The sequence below is a fragment of the Girardinichthys multiradiatus genome, chromosome 5 (assembly GCF_021462225.1).
Source record: "Girardinichthys multiradiatus isolate DD_20200921_A chromosome 5, DD_fGirMul_XY1, whole genome shotgun sequence".
Taxonomy (NCBI): domain Eukaryota; kingdom Metazoa; phylum Chordata; class Actinopteri; order Cyprinodontiformes; family Goodeidae; genus Girardinichthys; species Girardinichthys multiradiatus.
The window spans coordinates 42,375,322-42,398,730 of NC_061798.1; the positions used below are offsets into that span (position 1 = coordinate 42,375,322).

General features: G+C 38.6%; 1 protein-coding gene across 2 annotated transcripts in view; it reads left to right on the forward strand.

Moving 5' to 3' along the window:
• LOC124868119 (protein kinase C beta type-like) overlaps positions 1-22,341 on the forward strand; it is a 47,745-nt gene extending 25,404 nt beyond the window's left edge. The window contains exons 4-17 of one of the 2 annotated variants that reach the window (XM_047364946.1): positions 2,564-2,675; positions 5,495-5,623; positions 5,984-6,140; positions 6,455-6,589; positions 7,922-8,018; positions 8,112-8,252; positions 8,332-8,505; positions 8,635-8,726; positions 9,303-9,365; positions 9,474-9,612; positions 9,699-9,779; positions 11,801-11,908; positions 12,006-12,146; positions 19,316-22,341. In XM_047364946.1, coding sequence (XP_047220902.1) covers positions 2,564-2,675; positions 5,495-5,623; positions 5,984-6,140; positions 6,455-6,589; positions 7,922-8,018; positions 8,112-8,252; positions 8,332-8,505; positions 8,635-8,726; positions 9,303-9,365; positions 9,474-9,612; positions 9,699-9,779; positions 11,801-11,908; positions 12,006-12,146; positions 19,316-19,468 — 1,722 coding nt within the window. In that variant the 3' untranslated portion in view covers positions 19,469-22,341. Of the gene's footprint in view, positions 1-2,563; positions 2,676-5,494; positions 5,624-5,983; positions 6,141-6,454; positions 6,590-7,921; positions 8,019-8,111; positions 8,253-8,331; positions 8,506-8,634; positions 8,727-9,302; positions 9,366-9,473; positions 9,613-9,698; positions 9,780-11,800; positions 11,909-12,005; positions 12,147-12,574; positions 15,809-19,315 lie in introns of those variants that run through there. The other variant, XM_047364945.1, reaches the window with a different exon arrangement.
• Positions 22,342-23,409: the final 1,068 nt, after the last annotated feature.

The following is a 23,409-nucleotide window of genomic DNA, read 5'->3' on the forward strand; positions in this document are numbered from 1 at the left end:
TTGGTTCTCGAAGCTTTGTGCTGCTCCCCTTTCGAGCCTTTGGTGCAGGTGGACCTCAAGTGGCTCTCATATAAGACTGCCTTTTTGTTAGCTATTGTTTCGGCTAAGAGGGTTGGCGAGCTGCATGCTCTTTCTGTCAGTCCCTCATCTCTCCGATGGGCTCCAGATGATTCTGGTGTTGCCTTGTGGCCTAACACTGCATTTGTGCCTAAGGTGTTGTCCAGTTCGCACCATAACCAGCCATTGAGATATGCTCGGTTTCGGCCTCATTCAGGTGCAACGGCGGATGGGTCTGAGTTATTATGCCCAGTACGGGCGCTGGAGGCATATGTTGCGGCCACTGAAGCTGTTAGACGCTCAGAACAGCTTTTCCTGTGCTATGGTGGTCCCGGGCTGGGTTGTCCTCTTTCTAGACAACGTCTCTCCCACTGGATTGTGAATGTCATCTGCCACGCTTACAGTGCTGGACGCCGTCCGCTGCTTGTCCGTGTGAAGGCCCACTCTACCAGGAGCGTCTCTGCTTCCTGGGCTGCTATGAGGGGGTTTCCGCTGGAGGCAATATGTGCTGATGCATCATGGGCTTCTCCAAGCACGTTTGCCAGGTTCTACAATGTTAATGTGGCCGCCCCTCATCCCCTGGGCCAGGTTCTTTTGCGAGGCTCCGCTGGGCCCTCTCAGTGAGGTATGTGCTCAAGATTCCTCGTGACATGGTTGATATTAGTCGTTCAGTGCTTTCAGCACCGCCCTCTGGCGTTCATCCGGGATTCATAGAACCGTAGTTACATACATAACTTTCGTCATAAGACGTCCTGGTTTGTTGTAAGTCATGCAGAGGACACAGCAAGGTCAGAACACAAACTGAACCTTCTGCCTTGCATCCAAAGTGTTGTCTGGTGGAAGAGTAGCCATGCATATTGCCCATCCTTATTTTGAAACCTGGTGGTGGCAGCATCAGGCTGTGGGGATGCTGGTCAGAGATGACAAGCATATGGTTGAATCTAAATACAAGACCATCCTTATAAAAAACTTTTTATCGTTCCAAAAGTCTTGAGACTGGGGCGGAGGTTCACCTTCCATCAGGACAAATCGAGAATAAAAGGACAGCCAGACCTACAATACAATAATTTAAATTATGGGTGGCATCTCTAGTCCTCCAGGACTGTTGGAGATGTCCATGTGCTCCAACACAGCTGATTCATATAGCTAAATTACCTCCTCAGTACGTAATAAGGCTACAGAGGCCTGGTTGTGAGGTTTCAGCTGTGTTGAACCAGGAAAACATCTGAAACATGCAGTACCTTTAGGTGCCACTGGTTTTAATTTAATCCTCTCATCATTAAACCATTAAATCCAGTCTGTCTGTGGCAGGACTTGATGGGCCATTCACGCTCTGCATACATTCTGCTGTTTTGCAAAGAAGAAAGAGCAAAGATTCAGTCTGTGGATTTACAAAGCTGATGAATACATATCCGAAAGAAAGACAGTTTTATTAAGTATGGATTCAGAAGGGTTGAATACAAATGCTTGCTACACATTTCAGATTGTGTTTTTTGTAAGACAAAAAAAAAGTGAATAACCATCTACCCCTTTTCTCCAACTTTACTATTCAGCATTACGTGATGTTGGTCTATCACACAAAATTCTAATGAAATACTTAGTGATGTACATATTTGGTCCAGCATGTGTGTTGTTTTCTTGCACACATATATAAAGTTGTGGACTTTGATCTGTGTTGACTTGTCAGGTCCGAATCCTATTAAGAAATGTCCGTAAAGTGGAAATGTGCTGCCTGGCTGCTTGGAGTAATGACCCAGTACTCTTCTTACACATTGCACTTTTACTCGGCATGCATTTTTTTGCTGTCATATGCTGATGTTTATGAATCTCTAACTCTGTCCTCTAAGGTCCCTGTTCAAAAATCTCCAATCAGTGGAAGCATCCACTGTGGAAACATCAGTTCACCTAAATTTAAAGAATCACTTTCATTTCATTTAACTTTCATTTAACTTTCCATTTAATGTTCCAAGTGTTTTGTATATTCCCAGCATCAGCTTGCATCAAAGGTAATTCTGCAGAAAACCTGCCTGTAAAGATGTGTTTTTCCTGTTGTTAAATTAGCCTGCAGGGAAACCCGACAACTTTTTCTGTGGAAGGAACAAGGAGCCAAAACAACAGCTTCCTGTGCCAACTACTTGTTATTACAGACTGAACAAAAGCCAATTCCCAGAACCTTTTAATATCCAGCTCAGATGACAGTATACAAATACATAATTTTGCCTTCGCATACAGATACACTGTAGCATTCTTCTGCATATATGCTTTGTTTGGACATGTATCATTGTTAGTTAAACTAATCCACACATGCAAAAAACTGCTAACTTTAACTCTCCTCCAAGGTATAAACATAAATTTTGCCTGATAAAGTTTGATGACTCAATTCTCTAAGAAAAGCCCAAAGGGCAAATTAACAACTGAATAATTTTATTGCTCAAAGAGTTCTTACAGTTTCGCTAATAAATCTTCTTGTAATTAGCAATTTCTTCCCTCCTTTATGTTTCTCCAGGATCCTCGTAGTAAACACAGGTTTCGGGTCCACACCTACTCCAGCCCCACCTTCTGTGACCACTGTGGCTCTCTCCTGTATGGGCTGATTCACCAGGGCATGAAATGCGACCGTATGTATACAAAGTATTTGGGTGTGCTTGTGTGTTTTTGCAGCTGCAGCCTGAATACAGAGACTTGTGTTTTGAGTGAGTTTAAACCACAGAGATCATCTTCTAGGATGTTCCAAATGTAGGGGGAATATCCTGCAGTTTTTACAACTGCTTTGCTCCCTTTTAAGTTCTGCTCTCTATTAATGATGCAAACACACAGATCAAGTCCAGCAGCTGGGTGCATGTTGCACCTTATTTTTGCATCATGGTGCAGTTCTCTCTTCAGCTACCAACCCAGTAAATGCACAGGTTTTCAAGGAGACAGAGAAAACTCCTTTCCTTTCTTTTAAAACTGCTATTTTAATTCCATGTTTTGACATGACTAAGCATACCTTGACCCCTTGTAGACAACTGAAATCACCCTAAACCACCTTAAGGAAGATGTCTACTCCTGGTAGTGTTGCAAAAAGACACGCTGGTGTTATTTCTGGGAACATGGTCTGGAGAACCACAGGGTATAAATTGGGGGCACCTCTGATTGTGATTTAAGAGTCTGGATGTCAGGCTGTCTCTGCATGTCATAGCCCCTCTGTCGCCAGTTAGGTTTCCTGATCTTTTCCTAATCAAACTTGACTGAAATCAATTCAGACATGAGCTCTTTAGCTACACAATATATCAAATCATAGCTGTTGATATGTGCGCAATTACAATGTCAAAAGACTGCTTGGATGCAAAAGTTGGTAAGCTGTTATATTTGAACGGCCATACAGTCATGCCCTGCACCCCAGTGATTAATTTGGTTGGTTGGATGGACTTTGCTGGCCCTTGAGTCCTCCCATCTCGAACAAAGTTGACTGACTGAGATGCTAAGGCTTCCTGAGAGTGATTGGAACTCGATAACAGAAAAAAACGAGAAGAGTAGAGGAAATGTGGCTTGCAACATTCAACAATGAAATTCCATTTGCAGGTTTTCATAGTATTGCCCCCCCCCCCCCCCCCACCCCCCCCATCCCCCTCTATTTGATCAGATTGTATCTATTTGATCAGATGATGTTATCACTAAATTACATTTATCACCTATCAGCATGTGCAGTTCCTTTCCATGTCCACCTCTCTGTCTGGGTGCTTAACAGTTGCTGTCTGTATTGTTAAGTTAACCAAAGGTTGAGCTGGCAGCTTTTTCCACTTGGATTTAAATCACATGCATCATTTCTATGAATTCACCTGCGCACAGTGTGGTTTTTGTTTTCATTGGGTGTGCCTTATTTATTGCTGATAAAAACAGGAAGTGTATTTCTGCAGTATTTTCCTAATATTTACTCATTGCACCCATGCACTACACATGCTGTGTAATGGACTTTGACTCAGCTTGCTAATGGATCCACTATAACAGCTTCTTTTACATAATTTACTAACAGGTTTAGTTTTATATGGATCCATATAAACATACAGTATCCAGATAGAAAACTTGGGTAGATTTTTTTTTAAATCTGTTTGTACAGGGACAGAATAAAAAAAATCATCTGGTTCTTTCTGAGTCCAACTTGTTGAACCTCCTCCAGCAGCAATAGCTGAGCTTTGCTTGTTTTTATTTATTTTGAGCATTCAGTGGATCCCATCACAGTGGTTTAGTTGGGCTGAACTCTGGGCCTTCTGGACTGGACAGGACTATTTCAACATTTGCTGATTTGTTTGTATCTATTTATCATGTAACATGAACTAAACTGAGCCATGTGCAACTTTAGATCAGAAGTTGAATCTCAATAAATGTTAAAAATAATTTAAACAATAAAAACTCCAAATATTTATTTTAGTATTTACCTTAATTAAATCTAACAGATGTATAGTGTCTTGAATTTAGTTACCTCTGTGTGTCACACACAGTGTGAGAATAAACATTTAGATTCCCATAATACATTTTAGAGCCTACGGCATTTTAATTAGTTAGTTTCGCTGTAGGGGAGCAGAGGTCGGGTTGCATGAATGAAAGATGTGTTTGATGTTCTCTCTGTTGGAGATGTGAGATAAAACTTAACACAAGAACTAACAACAACAGACTAACATCTCTGCAGAGCGGCTCCACCATCCGCTGGTTGGAGATCGGAGCTCAATGATTGGCATGGAAGATCAGAGCGCACTGCCATCTAGTGGACAGATTGAGCATTGACGTAGGCTTCTTGTTTTTTTCAGTTTTTGATACTTTACTGTTAAATATTCATCAGGGTTTAAAACACTTTCATTTTAACCCATTCTTTTACAGTAAAGTTTACCGAGAAACATCTAATTTTTAAGAAAAGGAGTTGTTTTTATTCGTTATAGCGAATAGCATCTGTGTACAGAGAGAAGAGGATTCTCAAGGAGATATTCGCCTCTATCAAATATAGCCGTTAACGTCTTTATTGATTCTTGTTCCTAATATAACTGGTTGAGCTATTCTTACACTTACTTGTGCCTCTTGAAAGGTGTAATTATATTGGTCCTGTTTAACTTTGGGCTTCAATACGACCAACACTTTTTTGTACAAGAAGCTCAAGATTTGCTTTTTTGTTTAGGTGGACCAAACTCGATAAAATAAATCAGAACCAGCGCTCCAGAAGTTTAAAATAAACCCTAAAGGAGCAAATTAGATCGCTGGAAGTAATTTTTGAGAATAACACAATATAATGCTGATAAAGTGAGTTTTTTCTGAATATTTTATCATTTACTGTCACTCATCTCCTTTAAATTACATGTGTAAAAATTTAACAGCTCTAGGTTACAGAAGAGCTCCATTTACCAGCTAAGAAGGTGCTGATCTGAAGGATGTTACATACTTATCTTGTGTATTTGTTGTTTCTCAGACTGTATGATGAACATCCACAAGCGATGCGTCGCCAACGTCCCAAGCCTGTGTGGAATGGATCACACGGAAAGGAGAGGACGCATCTACATCGCTGCCCGGATCACTGAGGACATTCTCGCCGTCACCAGTAAGTGCTCTCTGCCCATTCATCTCTTCATTCTCAGTTTGACAAACTCGCACGCGCACACTCACGCAGCCTCCAAGCAAAGCGCTCCATGAGACTAAGACTGAAACTGGAAAGTCCATTTAGCTGTTCAATTATCCAACGATTGACCCACATCTCCAGCGGGAAAGTGCAGCCACGTGCCTGATTCCTCTGCCAGACAGCTGTGGATTGATTATGGAAGAGAAACTAAACAGGTGTTTAATGTTGTCAGAAGCAGAGTTATTTAGGGCAGGCAGAAACGGGCGCCAACCTCCAGACTATCTATGTTGCATCTTTTTCTTTTTCTGTTTAACCTGTTTTTCTCTCCTCAATCCTGCTCAGTAAACGAGGCAAGGAACCTGGTACCCATGGACCCAAACGGCCTGTCAGACCCGTACGTTAAGCTCAAGCTGATTCCAGACCCCAAGAGTGAGAGCAAGCAGAAGACGAAGACCTGGAAGAGTTGCCTCAACCCCACCTGGAATGAGACGTTTGTTTTGTGAGACATCTCTTGTTCTCTTCTCTCTGTTCAGTCATTTCACACCAACTTGTTCCTTTCCTGGTATTATTTTAATAAAATAGAAAAGGTTGGCCTCGTTTTCAGTCAAAGAAGCACAAAGCTCGCCCTTGAAAGAAGTTCTGTCCTTATTCATTCAAGTTATTTATGCTTTTCTGGGTTATTGTGACCCCTAATAACGGACGAAGATTCATGCAGTGGGGTGTTTACATGCTGAAATAAAGAGACAAGCCCACTCCTTATAATTTAAGTCTGTTTTTCAAGTGAAAGTCCTGCTTTCTGCTGACATCTCTTAGTAACCTCAAAGAAACCGACAAGGACCGCCGTCTCTCAGTGGAGGTATGGGACTGGGATTTGACCAGCCGGAACGACTTTATGGGATCGCTCTCCTTTGGCATCTCAGAGCTACACAAACAAGGAATAGATGGATGGTGAGATGGAGGATTCCAAAAGTATTCATACACATTTAAGTTTTTCACATTTTGTCTCTTCACAACAGCAGAAATCTGTCTATGTTATTGGGATTTTATGTGTTAGTAAAGTAGTACCTGGTGTAAAGTGGAATGATAAGGATACATGACTTTATAATAGTTTTACAAATACAAATTGTGGTGTGTAATTGTAGCCGGACTATTTTAATCTGATACCCCTAGGTAAAATTCTGTGGAACCAGTTGTCTTTATTAAATAGAGTCCACCTGTGTGTTATTTTATCTCAGTATAAGTGCAGCTATTTGGCGAAGGCCTCTAAGGTTTGTTAGAGAACATTAGTGAGCAAACAGCATCATGAAGACCAAGAAACACAGCAGACAGGTCAGGGAGAAAGCTGTAAAGTAGTTTATTGTGGGGTTAATTATAAAACTGTTTTCTGAGTACGACACAACTGTAACACTTCCAAGAGATGGCTGTCAACCAGAACTGACAGCCCAGACAAGGAGAGCATTGATCAGAGAACCAGCTAAGAAACCCACGGTAACTCTGAAGGAGCTGCAGAGATCCACAGCTCAGGTGGTAGAATTGACAGGACAACTATTAGTCAAGCTTTCCTGGCATCTGTCCTTTTGTCATTGAAAAAAAAATTTAAAGGAAGTTCCAAACAACATTGCCACAAAACATGTTGGAGACACAGCAAGCATGTGCAAGAAGGTGCTTCAGGCAGATGACCCCAAAACCGAACTTTATATAATTGTATATATAATTGATACTTTATTGATCCCCGAGGGGAAATTAGACCCTCTGCATTTAACCCATCCCTTATAGGGAGCAGTGGGCTGCCGTTGTGTGGTGCCCGGGGAGCATTCTGGGGCTAAGGGTCTTGCTCAGGGACCCAGAGTGGCAATCTGTGGGATACGAACCCAGCCCCTTGTGTCCCCCTCCGGAACACAAACCTCCTGCTCTAACCACTAGGCCACCACTAGTCGGAAAGTTGGAGCAACCTCACCATACCCAACTTCTGCATTTAAGATGGTTGGTATTCGCATCAATAGTAGTACAACTTCAAAGTCCATTGACTGGACCATTGCAATTAAGAATCTGTGACTCTTACATTGATTTTCACAGATGCTCTCCACCAAATATTACTGAGCTGTTTTTGCAAAAAAAATAGCTAGCAAAACCTTTACATAAAATCCCATAACATACATTAATGGTAGTGGTTGTTAGGTGACAAAATGTGGAAAGTTTCAGTGGTTGGATAGTATTACAACTCGTTGTAATGTTGGATAAGAAGGATAACAATGGCAGCATGTGAATGTTGGACTTCAGGTTTAAGCTGCTGTCCCAGGAAGAAGGTGAATACTTCAATGTTCCTGTCCAGCCAGACGGAGAAGGCGGCAATGAGGAGCTACGACAAAAGTTTGACGTAAGATTTGGACAAATGGAAGTGCACAGTTTTATTCTGCTCATTTGTTTTTAACCAGACTTTCTTTCTGCTGTTGTTCCAAATCCCCTCCAGAGGGCAAAAGTAGGTCCAGGAAAGGCCACAGACTCTTCCTCGTCCTCGGTTAGCAATTACGACAACAACGGCAATCAGGACCACGTCAAGCTCGATGACTTCAACTTTTTAATGGTTCTGGGGAAAGGCAGCTTTGGAAAGGTGAGACTTATTTTCAGAGGTTTCTTTTTGTTTTATTCTAAAAGCAGAATTAAGTTCAGTTTCAATCGACTCCCTTCAGGTGATGCTGGCGGAAAGGAAAGGTACAGATGAGTTGTATGCCATCAAAGTCTTAAAGAAGGATGTGGTGGTCCAAGATGACGACGTAGAGTGCACCATGGTGGAGAAAAGAGTTCTGGCTTTGTCTGAAAAACCACCGTTCCTCACTCAGTTGCACTCATGTTTCCAGGACAAGGTAGGATGTGTGCAGAAATAGCTTCTGTTTTTTTTTACTGCTTAAATTCTGTTTGTGAGTAATCCAGAGAAAAGGGTGTGTTTTATTCCTTTATTGTTTTCCTCCTTCCTCTCCCTAATTCCCTTTTAGAACCGGTTGTTTTTCGTCATGGAATATATCAACGGTGGAGACCTCATGTACCAAATCCAACAGGTTGGCAAGTTCAAGGAGCCTCATGCTGTGTGAGTAATCATGCACATGCAAACTGATTAAACCTTGAACTTTTTAAAATCTGTGTGAGCATATTTTGTCGTCGTTTCTAAATGATTGATTGGCCTGAAGTTTCATACTTGATCTTAAAGAGTATTTACTATACTGCCTTTTGGGAACAAAATGCACAGTTTTGTTTGTATATCATTTTTTATATCAGAGTATTTCCTTTTTTTGCTGATGTTTACACAGAGTAAACATCTGCTTCTTTCTTTAAGCGCTTTAAAATGTCTAATTTGTGCAACATTTAGTTTAATGTAGCAAAACTTTATCACAAGTAAAAATGGCAGTTATCCGTTATCTGCAGAAGTTATACATCCGTTGCAAAGACATACCCAGACCAGCTTTCTCACAGTAAAAACCCGGCCACACAGATAACTATTACATTTGTTAGAAAACATTTTGTAACTGAACACATCTGTTTTATGAAAAAAATGCTTTTTGTATCTTAAAAACCATCAATCATAAAAATGAGATACAATTAAATTATCAACCTAGATCAAATACACCTTCTTATTTGAAGTTTGAAGTGGTGTTCTGCGTTTCAGGTTCTATGCAGCGGAGATTGCGATTGGTCTCTTTTTCCTTCACTCCAAAGGCATCTTGTATCGGTGAGTCTGTCTTTGACTCAACTCCACTCAACATGTGTGGTTTTCATATTTTGTAAGTATACAGGTTTGAGTAATAAGTTGGTTGTGGGTATTTTCGCATGTTTGCAGAGATCTGAAGCTAGACAATGTGTTGATGGACTCTGAAGGCCACATAAAAATCGCAGACTTCGGCATGTGCAAAGAGAACATATTTGAAGGTGTTACAACAAAGACATTTTGTGGGACACCAGATTACATTGCTCCAGAGGTGTGTTTATATGTTCTCCTGTAGTCAGCCGATTATTTCGATATGTTTTTACAAATGTGGCTGAGACTTTTTTCTCCTTCCTGTAGATTATAGCCTATCAGCCTTATGGGAAGTCGGTTGACTGGTGGGCATTTGGAGTACTGCTTTATGAAATGCTTGCTGGACAGGTTTGTGCGACATTTCTATTCAATACGTTTTTGTTCACCATGAGACAGTGTTGAAGGAAAGCAGACATTTAGTTTTGCATACATTTGGCTATAGTGCTGGGAATGAAAAATCGAGCAAGTTTCTGTATTTTTGGATGACCAATATTGTTTCATATGTCTTTTAAAATGAATATTAAAAATATTTGTCCCTTTGTCTAGTGTGTGTGTTTTGGGCTTTTTTCCCAATCAAAGTGTTTTTTAAATATCAATCATGTGCAATTTATTTTCTAATTTTACTTTTCATTCCCTAGTTTTAAATTTCCTTCAGAATTTCATATCCTATTGTTTTCAACTTGGTGAAGATATTTTTTCATGTACTGTAAATCTACAAGGGATGGAAAACAAAATTCTTATGACTTTTCAACAGCTTTGCACAAACATTTTTTATTTCAAACTTTTGACAACCCCAGGCTTAGATAATATCCCCCTAAGAAAGTACAATTTGCATTAGTAGGATGGTCGTTTTCTTTCTAAACAACATAAATGATGTTGAAATTGGCAAAATTGGATTTTATGGGGTTAAAATTTCAGAAAATCCATGAAGATCTGTTATGCATGGTGTAGACATAATCAAATAATTCATTCATAAAAATGGAAACAATATTTTGATACATAATACAATATTTACATAATACATAATATTTCTACCGCAATCTTAGAGGAGCACTTCTGTCTTAAAAAAATACACCCGTTTTTTTTGTATTCTGGTATGACAGGAAACTCTTAATTGTGGCAATGTTTTAGGGTGGTACTAGGCTGATTTGGTAATATACTTTATGAGGAAGTTAAAACTTATGATTGAGTCCATAACACTGGGGAATAAACGCCTGTAAATCATGGAACAAATGGATGATCTAAAAGGGGCTACTGCCTCCATGACTCTAAAAAACGGTGTTACTGTGCGGACAGAAATATAAAATTTGGTGTCATTAACATACGTATAGTCAGAGATAATGTACTCTGTGATCTCTCCTGGGAGAACATATAGATATTAAACAAAAGTGGCCATAGAAGGGAGCCTTGAGGAACAACAAATGTGATTTTTGTTCTCTTAGGCCTTGTCCACACGTAGGCGGATATCTAGGAAAACGAAAAACTTTTTATGCGTTTTGGCCTTTCATCCACACATAAACTCCGTTTTACATCACTAAAAGCGAATAATTATGAAAACGCCGGCCAAGGTAGACATTTATAAAAACGCATTTTTTGAGCCTGTGTTTGTCCATAGTCAAACGGACTTTTACGGTTCGGCGCATCACTGTCTGCGACAAATATTGCGGCACTGACGTCAAATGTGCGACCATTGTTTATAGACTTGGCCGTACAATGGAGTAAAAATAAACGATTCCCTGTCGACACTATCTTGTGTTTGATCAGCTTTATACAATAAAACTGTATTTAAAAGAAGTTAAACTTATTTTTCTGTCCACACAAACGAACATCCAGGCGCCATGTTTTATACCTAACAGGAAGTCGTTATTGTTTTGAAGGATTCTGATTGGCTGACATAGGTTTAATTTTTACAATACTGCCCCCTGTGCGCCTGGAGTGTTTAACATAACGCCCAGTGGCGTATTTCTGCGGCTTGGTTTGGACGAAAACCTTTCTGAAAAACCCCACGTATGTACGATATTATTTTTAAAAACAATGTAGGGGCAAAATTTGTTTTGTAAAATATCCTGACACGTGTGTACAAGGGCTCAGATGTGTAAAATAATTGGCAAATGACACAAAGTATCTATGGTCTGCCAAATACGATCTTAAGCAATCTAAAACTGTAGCAGTGTCCAACCTACATTTCCTGTCTATCAATCAGTATCTAATGATTAACTGTGTTGAACGCCTCCTTGTGGTCTAGTAATAAACAGAAATTTTTAGATGCGTCTCTGTTAAGAAGTGACACTTTAAATGATAAAAATGTTAATCTGAGTGAGAAAGTTGAAATCAAAAACTCAAAATGGAGTGTTTTTGTTACTCTGCAGCCTCCGTTCGATGGAGATGATGAAGATGAGTTGTTCCAGTCGATCATGGAGCATCATGTCTCTTACCCTAGCCCCATGTCCAAAGAAGCTGTTGCTATCTGCAAGGGGGTGAGTACACACTCAAGTGCACGTACAGCACTGTGCAAAAGTCTCGAGTCATTCATTATATCTATATGCACTTGTATTTATAAATGTATATTTTTAGCTGATGACCAAACACCCAGCGAAGCGTCTGGGCTGTGGTCTAGAGGGAGAACGAGACATCAAGGAGCATGCCTTCTTCCGTTACATCAACTGGGAAAAACTGGAGAATAAGGAGGTCCAGCCTCCTTTCAAACCCCAAACTGTGAGTATATTGCACCCGCACACACTTTCCTCCTAATAATGGTATCCAGTCCCTAATGTTTCCTTTAGAAATGATCCATGATAAGAAACGAGGTTGTATACATGATCTTGCCTGTAAGGTAAGTTATAGATATGATTAAATCCCTCATCACCAGAACACAACCATCCTCAACCATTGGTCACTACTCTGACAAATGTGAAGCTAAGACTTGTTAGCGTCGTCACCAATGATGAACCTGTATGCTCACTGCTTTCATTTAGACCAATGGAATTCCACAGTTTTAACTGTGAGTGATTTGATTGGTTGATACCATATTTTAGTTGTATTACTCTTTTTCTCTTTATGTTGTTTGTTGTTGTCCCTGTTTTTTTCCCCTCACCGTTCATTACACTCAATCCATCCTTCCATCTCTCTCCTCTCCACGGCAGTGTGGGCGTGATGCAAAGAACTTTGATCAGTTTTTCACACGCCACCCCCCACAGCTGACCCTCCCAGATCAGCAGGTAATATCCAACATTGACGAGAGAGAATTCCAAGGCTTCTCATTTATTAACCCTGAGTACAACAAAACAACTCACTGACTATGTACCATATATCCTGGCTTTATTAGACATAACCCACACTTCACAAGCATTCTTTAAAGAAAAAGCAAACAAAAATGAATTCTTATGATGTCATATATGAGTTGCATTCAACAAGCTTTAACCCATTAAGACCTGATGTAACATATTAGCACTTTTTATGGCTCAGGTCTGAAAGGTTTAAAGACATTTGAGCCTTTGGGGAAGATGTTTTTGTTTCTCAAAAGTGTGAAAAGTACACCCAACTGGTTTGTCAGAGATGGAGATGAAGGTGTTAGCTTAGTTTAGCATTTAGCTAAAACCTCAAACACACCTGGAAACTGTCACCTTGCCTTTTTTTTTTGCTTTTATTTGACAGTGATTGTTTCATTTTTGAAACAATAAAAGTCAAATACAACAATTAAATCTTTCACCTGCAGTTAGCTCATTTTATCATTACATTAAGCTCAGAAGCCCCTGGAAGCCACTGCTTTCCCTAATTTTGCAACCTACCTACTGCAAATCATGTTTAATACTGATTGTTTCATTTTATAAACAATAGAAATAAAACACAACAATGCAATCGAAAAGTGAAAACTGGTTCATCAATGATTCATCTGAACATGTTGGCTCAAGTTAGCACATGAAAAAACCCAGAGGCATCTGGAAACTTCTAACTAGTTTTACAGCCTATGTAACACACATCTTATTCAACAGTAATTGTTTTCTTTTATAAACAAGAAAAACCGGCATTGTAACCTTTTGAACCTTTTGCCTTAAAAAACATATTTTGGTTAGCTTACTTTAGCAGAGCATAAAGTACAGTGTTACCTTAGTAGCATAAAGGCCAGAAATGTCTGGAAATCAGAACCTGAACTATTTTTACAACATAGCCTACTTACAGCACATCACAGAAAAAACGTTTACATTGTTGGGTTTTATTGTTATGGTTTGTTAAATGGCATATTCATGTTTAAAACAAACATTGTAGTTAGCTTAAATTAGCTTCAGGATGGCTCGCCAAAAAGGAATTTTTATTAATTAAAAACTTCATTCAAAATGGTTAAAGACTATTTAAAACATTTTAAAACGAATTGTGTTCCATTTTCACCCTCATCTATATCTACGTCAATAGCTTTTTTTAACCGATAGTTGAATATTGGGTAAATGCTAATGTCGTAGCCTACTTGAAACACTGGTGGGGACGGCTGTGTGCTAAAAATGGTTATTATTGGAAGTAATTTAATGGCTATTGTCAATTAACCAGACATTATCCAAATCAAATATAGAAATCTTTGTCCTATTAACTTTAATATTATAATCACCTGTTCATGTGGCGTGAATATTTTGGCTACTTTATTTGGCTGGCTTTTTTAAATGAACGGAATTACTGATGCTAAGATCATCCACAGTAGTGTAGGTGAGTCTTTCCATGCAGTTTGGTAAATTTGGGTGCCTTTTTATATCTTTGTATAGCTGCTAGAAATTCTGTGCAGCATTGATAAAAACTGTTGAGGTGACTCAATGCTAGCTAGTTGAGTAAACACAAAAAAGACAGTGTAATAACTATCTCTCAATCCAACATAATGTTTTCTCTTCTCAAGCTGTCAGAGAATATACTGCAGTTGAAAACCACGAAAGTATTTTATCTCTTTGTGAATATAGTTCATCCAGAGGGAACTGAAGGGCAATTGTACTGCAGCTTATTTTCTGAATTCTAACCAAAGCTTATCACCTTCAGTCTCCAACTCTGTAATCAACAAGACTTTGGACTTTGGCTTTTGGAAAGAAAGCAAAAAAAAATGCACGCCCCAAATGACAGATCATTTAAATATTTTTCAGATAGAAATACAGACATATGCACAACTGAAACCAACCAGTCCAAATGATGACATATTCATGTTTACCAGTAGCGACTCTGTTCTGGGACCACTGTAGTTTAGCTTGTAACTGCTGCTCTTGTGTCAGCTATACTGGCTGTATTTCTATCTTCAGTGCAGATATGTTGCTTGCATCTGAATGCCTCACATCAGCAGGTTTCTGGATGCCAGAGTCCGACCTGAACATGCTCTGTCTCTGTGTCGCCCTCCCTGTAAACACCATATTGATTAGGACGACTCATTATGGTAGTTGATGAGTGTACTATGATCACAGGTTGGTAATTCATACAGTGTAAGTGAAAACTGACCGATTGCTTTGCTATAATTGTTTGAATACTAGTTTCCTAATGTTGGCTTTACTTTTGTCTGTGGGATCAAATACTATTACACTTTCTGTTCGATGTTGTGGTGAACTTACCTGCGTTATTTTTGCTGGTTTATGATCCCTGTACACAAAAGCAGGAAGAGTTGCAGTTTTGTTTTTCTTTGTTGTTTTCATTGAAAGGTCATTATTTTCTCTGAAGACGAGTTTTCCCTGCTACACTGTGTTTTCATTGGCTGAGGGCTTATCTTTTCTTGTAAACAATTGTTTTTCAGAATTTACCACATGGTGTAGACATTTAGACTTTTGTGTTATTAGTTTGTTATCCTCCAGAAACAAGATTTCCAAAAGTGCCAAAATAAGGTTCAGAATCACGAGGATGTAGACAAATACTGCTCCTAACAGCTGTGAAAAAGAGCAGCCATCTTGTGCCATTTTGCAATACAAGTATTATTATGATGATATGCATTACAGCCTATCCTAACTGTTCACCAACATTAAAATGTTCTAATGTTCTTTTCATATATAAGATGAAATGTCTAAGTTGTATCATACTTTTGTAACTGTGCAACAATGCAAAGTAGTAACAATGTGTCAAATCTTGTTCTTTGAGCTTGTATCACACAACAAGGCAGCAGGAAGGCAACATCAAAGACACCTGCTTTTAAAAGACTACGATTCTACTTGATGAGAACCATAAGCACTAATCGTGATAATGGTAACTGTGAAAAATCAATGTTGAGATACAACAGAGAAATTATATATAATATACACACGAGTTCTATATCAGAGAAATATTTGAATAAGTTGTTTCTGTATGAGAGATATGCTATTGTTGATTGTGTAACTGCCCTGGATGACTGGAAACTGATAATATACTCACTGGTGCCTGCCAGATTATTTCTCTTGTGTCTGCCTTCTTACTGTTGTCACAACACGTTTGATCATGTGTTTAACACTTTGTTTCGGTAATATAGGGTTATTTCCAGGAGAGGTTAATGGGAGCGGTAGCTTAGGTGTGGGACCCCACCGTGGAATAAATTTCCGGGTTCTGCAGCAGAGTTGAGGATGTGGGCTGCTCCCATGAAAACTTGACAAATCCCGTATCCCATTCCCAAACAGCTTTTGGTGGGGGCAGTGGGATGGTGTGGGCCTGCATCTCCATTACTGGAAAAACAAGGCATGTCATTGGAGGCAAATGCTGGCTGAGGAATGGGGAATCTTTCTTTAATCATCCAAACTAATAAATTCACTAAGCAAGATGATTTGGCAAGTTTTAGCTTTCCTTACCAATGGGGCACCATTGAATGAGGAATTAACAGACTTTCCAATGATATTTGACAATAAGCAATTTTACAGCAAAGAAGTAATTGGCCAAACAGAAATTTCCCCAATAGAGGGTATTAGACAGTGAATAGAGGGTAGTGACAGTTACTCGCTTGTTCTAATTGCCCCATTGGTGATCTTAATGGTTAAATTCCTTGTATGTGCACACAAACCAACTTGGCCTGTTGTTCTGACTAGAACTTCTAACCCTGTTCTAACCATGTTCAGAAGTGAAGAACGTCATCAAGAAACGGGAGTAGTAATCCAGTTACCTACTGAAGTTCTCAGAGGATTATTTAAGCCGTGGTGCAGGCTTGGAGTAGGCTCTTTATTTGAACATCAGGCATGCTAACTGTGCTAGCTTGTTGCAAACATTTGTTCCACTACACCCTACTTCATCTTTTTAACAAGAGTTAAAAAATGTTTGTGTATTCCCCTTGTTTGGGTGTTATACACAGCTGAGCGACTGCTCTCAGCTGCAAAATTCTGCACTATATTTCACAAATACCATGTAATGAGAGAAAGAAAATAGCCAACCCTCAGCCTTGTTTCCACTGTTCCCCTAGTGGCCATGTGAAGTAACATTAAAGTTCGCTATTTAGGTCAGAAGAGACGTTTTTTTTATTTTTTATTAGTGTATATGTATTTTAATGCATTTTTATAGCTTTATCAACTTTTTTTGTGACAACACATTCGAACCATTTTCAATAAGATAAAAAATGTATTCATCTAGTGGTGTTAAAGACATATTAAACTAAGCCTTTTTATCAAAATGTGACACATTTTTAGAATAGGACATTTGTGCTGTATTGACTTATTGAAAATCTTGACATATCATTCACAACAGCTTGACAAACTTATTTTAGGGTATAATTTATTTTCTGCTTCTTGTACAAGTACATCTCAATTGCAATATTATATATATAATATATAAAACTCATATATTGATTCATTACACATAGAATAAAATATGTCAAGCCTTTATTTCTTGTAATGTTGATGATTATGGTTTACAGACACTGAAAACCAAATGTCAGTGTCTCAGAAAATTAGAATATTACATAAGATGGAAAATGAATCTCCATAAAGTTGGTCAGCAGCATGAACTTCCTGGTAGATGGCTGTGAACTTTAGAAAATACAGTGAACCCACACCAACAGATGACAAGACTGGAAACTTCACACTGGATTTCAAGCAAGGTTGATTCTGTGCCTCTCCACTCTTCCTCCAGGCTCAGAGACCTTGATCTCTACATGAAATGCAAACTTTACTTTTCTCTTAAAAGAGAACTTTGGACCACTGAGCGACAGTCCAGTTATTTTTCTTCCTAGCCCAGGGAAGACACCTCTGACATTGTCTCTGGTTCAGAAGTGACTTAACACAAGGAGTGCAACATTTGTGGGATTTTTTGGTGCATAGTGATTCTTGATGTGCTGATTCATGCCTCAGTCCACTCCTTATGAAACTCCCCCAAATTCTTGAATAGGTTTTGCTCAACAATCCTGCCAGGGCTGTGGTTATCCCCGTTGCTGGTGCACATTTTGTGACCACACTTTCCTTCCACTCAACTCTAAGAATAGAGTATTTAGGGTTTTTATTTGTAAGCCATAATCATTGAAATTACAAGAAATAAAGGCTTAAAATATTTTACTCTTGGTGTACTGACTCAATGAGTTTCACTTTCTGAAATGAGTGACAAACAATATTGAACTTTTTCACAATATATATTTAAATATTTTTAGAGCTGCATTTGTTAATGCTGCATAAAAAGATTTTTGTCTGTATATAACGAATGTGTACTATAAAGATAAAATTCACACCTTCGTGATCAAGAACAAGCTGAAAAAGGTGAAAATGTTTGAGCCCCTCCTCGTTTCAGCTGGAACCCCTGTGATGAGACATGAGGAGGTAGGAGATTAAAAATGTTCTGTGTAATTCATGTGGTATGTGTCTTGCCAAGGCCTCGCTGTTCGACCTCCTCGTGTGAAATCCTTTCCCGGCTGTCGTTTTGTTTGATATCAATCTTCGTCCTGCTCTGTACTGGAACATTTCCTCTCTTTGGCTTTTGAAGTTTTGCTCAATCTTTCTGTATTTGTGCTGCTGATGTGGTTTGGGTAGCTGTTTTCCATCTTTTAATTGTGTTTTTTTCCAAGGTTTCTGGCAGCGTGATTGTGTTTTTTAGTTTGTTGAGTTCTCTTCATTCTGCTCTCTTAGTCTGCTTTCCTCAGTGTAGGGTTGCAGTAGTGCCATGGTTTACAGGTGAAATAAAATAATAATCCTGAAAGGGAGAATTTTGCCAACCCTCTAGACTTAATTTGAAATGAGTAGTAAATGTTGAGTCTACAATTAAATATTTTAACATTTTTACTGTAATAATCAAATCTGAAAAGCTGTAGGGCATTTGAGAGGATGTTTTCACTCTGTCTTATGTTTCTCTACTGCTATCTTTTTTTATTTCCTGTTACTGCTCTTGTAAAAATAAGCTTTTGCAAACATGGCTAATCTAATCTTAGGAAACATTGAGCGCATCATTGTCTTGAGCATGCAAAAAAACGCTTCAGACCAACAATGGCATTTCATATAATTGTATCTCAATCACACCAACATTTATTATAACTACACACACTTTCCCTACACCATTTGCAGGCTAAACTGTGACTAGTTTTGCATAAAAGTTGGTCTGGTTGACATACAAACAGCAACTAGTGCACCTCAAGTCATGTTTAAATGAATTTTAGTGTTTAGGTCTTCTTTAATAATTATTTACATACTAATCTTACTAGTATTCCCATGTTAAACAAACATTCATAATAAACAGCTTTTATAAATTTGTCCATAAATGCTTTTTTCATTAACTTTAACTGGTCCAGCTCTGGAGTTTATTATATTTCTGTCTCTGAATGTAGTAAAAGTATGTGCCCCCTTTACCCTTCATATATGTGCTTTTTTTTTTAGCTGTTAATGGCGCTTCTTGTCAGACCTCTTTCCACTTTTTCTGAATTGTGCTTTTTATTTATGTCTACCGTCACTCTAATGTTCCAGACTTCTACTTCCCTAACTCATTTCAATTCTCTGTGGCAGAAATCTCGCAGAGACGTCGGCAACTTTGACAAGGAGTTCACCAAGATGGCGGTGGAGCTGACGCCAACGGACAAACTCTTCATCATGAACCTGGACCAGAACGAGTTCCAAGGCTTCTCCTACACCAATCCTGAATTTGTTATACATGTCTGAGGACATCCTGGTGGTTAGATGAGGCCCAGAAAAAATTATCCAAACAGTTCAGCTACAGTACTGTGCAAAAGTTACAAACAGCCCCAGATAATTTATACTTTTCCTCTCAACATCCAGAATGCCTTATAGTCTGATAACTGATAAAAGTTCTCCCCACTTTCTGAAGGGTTTTTAAAGTTTTTCTTTGGACTTTAGCTGTTTTTTTCACTCATGTTCTGTCAAGTCCTTATATCTGACCATGACAGCATCTATGTTTACTTGATAAAATAAAATGTTGGACAGGTGTGGAATATTAGCCACTTTGTGTGCAACTTTAGGTCAGCAGAACTGATTGCCCAGGACGAACCAACCACTGGTTTAAACCACCAGAACCGAATGTTCATTAGATGTTAGATAAACATGTTGGTTAAAATAACAGGCTAGGGTTGCTGTTTAAGTTTCATATAATGCTGTGTTGGCCAATATGTTAATTTGACGTTCAGCCTATAAAACCGAGAAAATAATGACAAATTTGTATTACAATAGCAGTATTTTCAGTTAACTAAGTCACTAAAGTCCTTCAATTGATCTGTTCATTCAAATTTGCAATGCTAAAATTAGCGTGTTCCAAATTGTCCTGAAGAAAGTCTGCACTCAGAAATGTGCATTTTATTTGGTAAAGCAAATGATTGAAAGATCTTGTCACCCAAAAAGTATGATGCTTTAAAAGGCTTTATATGATTAAAAAAACTGGCTCACTAGTTAAAGCTAACTATTTAATATTAGTTAACCAGTGGGCCACTTTTTCATCAGAAGAACTGGTACACCAGCTTAAAGCACCGAATGCGGACGTTCATCAAACCCTAGAAAAATTTGGTGTTTCATACTACAGATCAAAGAAGTCAAAAGTTTAATTAGCGACATATCTTTCATGTAAAGCTTTGGTTTTTAGGGCTGCAGTTTTAAGTATCAGATAATGCTGAGGAGACGAATATGTTACCTCAATGTTGAGCCTGTTAAATAAAGGAAATAAAGGCAAATTTGTAGCTGCAAAAGCGGTATTTATTGTTAAAGTCTCCTATGTCTTTCAACAGATGCGTTAATTTGAATTTGCAAGCCCTGATACAAATAGCCAGGCTAACATTGGCCAGCTAGTTACTAAGGTTCATAACACTTGACAGAACCTGAGCGATCCAACATGCTCAGGCTGATCATGTATGCCAAGTCATCACCTTCTTTTTGCTGGAATAATGTCTTTGTGATTGGCTGCTGGTAAAGTACCACCAGATATGTTCTTTGCTCTGTGTAGAAACAATGCTGGTTCATCTCTTTAGGAGTATTTTTTTTTTGCACAAATGATTCAGAGGAAGTAATTTCACAAATAAAATTTCCTCTGGATATTTCTGGATTACAGACTAAATATTTTGGGGAAAAAATGATACCAAAGTCCAAAGAAAACTTAAACCCATCTTCAGAAAACAACTGGTGATCAAGACCACATTAAGTAGTATTATAAAAATACGGCTCCTTGGACACAAAAATTAAGAAATTATAGATGATTCAAGTTATTTGCGCAGTACTGCAAATGTCCCTCCTTATTGACGAATGCCATCGCATGTCAGGAAGTCAATATGACGTCATATCATTGAAACATTTATGTTTTCAAACCAATCCTTAGAAGCACTGGGAGTAATTTGTATTCATATTGAGGATTTTCTTCAAACACAACCAACAAAAGAATCCTGCAGAGACCTGAGATGACGAATGACCTTTTACCTGCATGTTATCTGTCAGGTCTCCAGGAAACTGCACATTCACAGGGCTTCACCGTAAATAGGTCAAGATTTACAGCAAACGTCTACCTTTGTGCTCTATTGATAACGAACCGAGAGTTTGTTTACTTGATATCCTTATCTTCTGCTGGCGAGAGTGACGTCATGAACATTTAACGATCAATAAGTCAAACACAGAAACATGTGTGTGCGGGCAGCGGTTCAGAAGGGAGGAATACTCGGAACTAAGACTTACAACCTCATGTCTAAGCTAGTCCTGTACTTAGTCTTAAGTATGTCTCGTCTTCCAAGTTGATGCAAAAAAGAAAAACCTGTTCTCTCTTCTACATGTCCTCATGACTCTTGTTTACATTGCAGTGGGTTAGTGCTGTGTAGGCCTTGTGGTGGAGCTCCTCTATGCATGCCATATTTGTTGGTACTGTAGTTTAAGGTTTTTATTTTTTGACATCATCGAGGAGAAAACCTTGTGAGGTGTCCTGAATGTATCGATACAATTCGGCTCTGAAATATTCGGGCCTAAATCCTGCTTTAGTTTCCACTCCTAAATGCTGAGCTCATGTTTGTAACAGTTCACAGCTGAAAAGTCTGCTTTTTTTAAAGACTGCATGGAGATTATGAAACTTTAAGAGACTAACTAAAAACTTGACGTATATTTCTGTAATACTTGTGTTTCAGTGTATGTGTATATATGAACGAGGAGTAGAGGTAGGAGTGCTTGTCATGTTGTCATGTCAATCGTACACTTCTCTACTATTCCTCACAGTCCAATCCCATTTAATTTTTTCCACTGATTTTCAGTTTTTCACATTTCTATCTTCTCCTCTTTCTCTTCTCCACCTTCTGGCTTCAAATCTGCACTTTATTTTTATCCATTTTTTTTCCTACTTCCTTAGCACTGACATATCTACAGTTGAAGGTAGAGAACTGATGAAGATGAGATAAAGAAATAGGGAGAAGGGGAAAGATTTACTATGCAAAAGGCAGAAGGTCAAATGGAAAAGAAAACCTGAAGAAATAAAAGGACACTATATATGTGATGCATGCATCATCTTTATCTGAAGAGACACATGCAAAGTATTAAAAAATTATCATTAAATCAAATCTGTAATTTTGTCTTTTGTTTCATATCTGTTTGCATCCCATATAACCAAATAGTCAAACCACGGATAAATCAACATCTTATGGCAAATAATCTAGTTTTAATTTTTATTTAAATTGGGGTTCTGTGGTCCAGTTTTAAGTAATCATATTACCTGCTGTAGTGTGAACTCAGACTGACTTAAGCTTGGATAAACACAAGTTCAGAGTCCCAAAGTGTACTTAACGTAGTGTTTTTTTATTTATTTCAATTGGACTCGGGTCTGAACTACAGGTCCTTCTCAAAATATTAGCATATTGTGATAAAGTTCATTATTTTCCATAATGTAATGATGAAAATTTAACATTCATATATTTTAGATTCATTGCACACTAACTGAAATATTTCAGGTCTTTTATTGTCTTAATACGGATGATTTTGGCATACAGCTCATGAAAACCCAAAATTCCCATCTCACAAAATTAGCATATTTCATCCGACCAATAAAAGAAAAGTGTTTTTAATACAAAAAACGTCAACCTTCAAATAATCATGCACAGTTATGCACTCAATACTTGGTCGGGAATCCTTTGGCAGAAATGACTGCTTCAATGCGGCGTGGCATGGAGGCAATCAGCCTGTGGCACTGCTGAGGTCTTATGGAGGCCTAGGATGCTTCAATAGCAGCCTTTAGCTCATCCAGAGTGTTGGGTCTTGAGTCTCTCAACGTTCTCTTCACAATATCCCACAGATTCTCTATGGGGTTCAGGTCAGGAGAGTTGGCAGGCCAATTGAGCACAGTGATACCATGGTCAGTAAACCATTTACCAGTGGTTTTGGCACTGTGAGCAGGTGCCAGGTCGTGCTGAAAAATGAAATCTTCATCTCCATAAAGCTTTTCAGCAGATGGAAGCATGAAGTGCTCCAAAATCTCCTGATAGCTAGCTGCATTGACCCTGCCCTTGATAAAACACAGTGGACCCTAACCCTTTTAATGATATGCTAATTTTGTGAGATAGGAATTTTGGGTTTTCATGAGCTGTATGCCAAAATCATCCGTATTAAGACAATAAAAGACCTGAAATATTTCA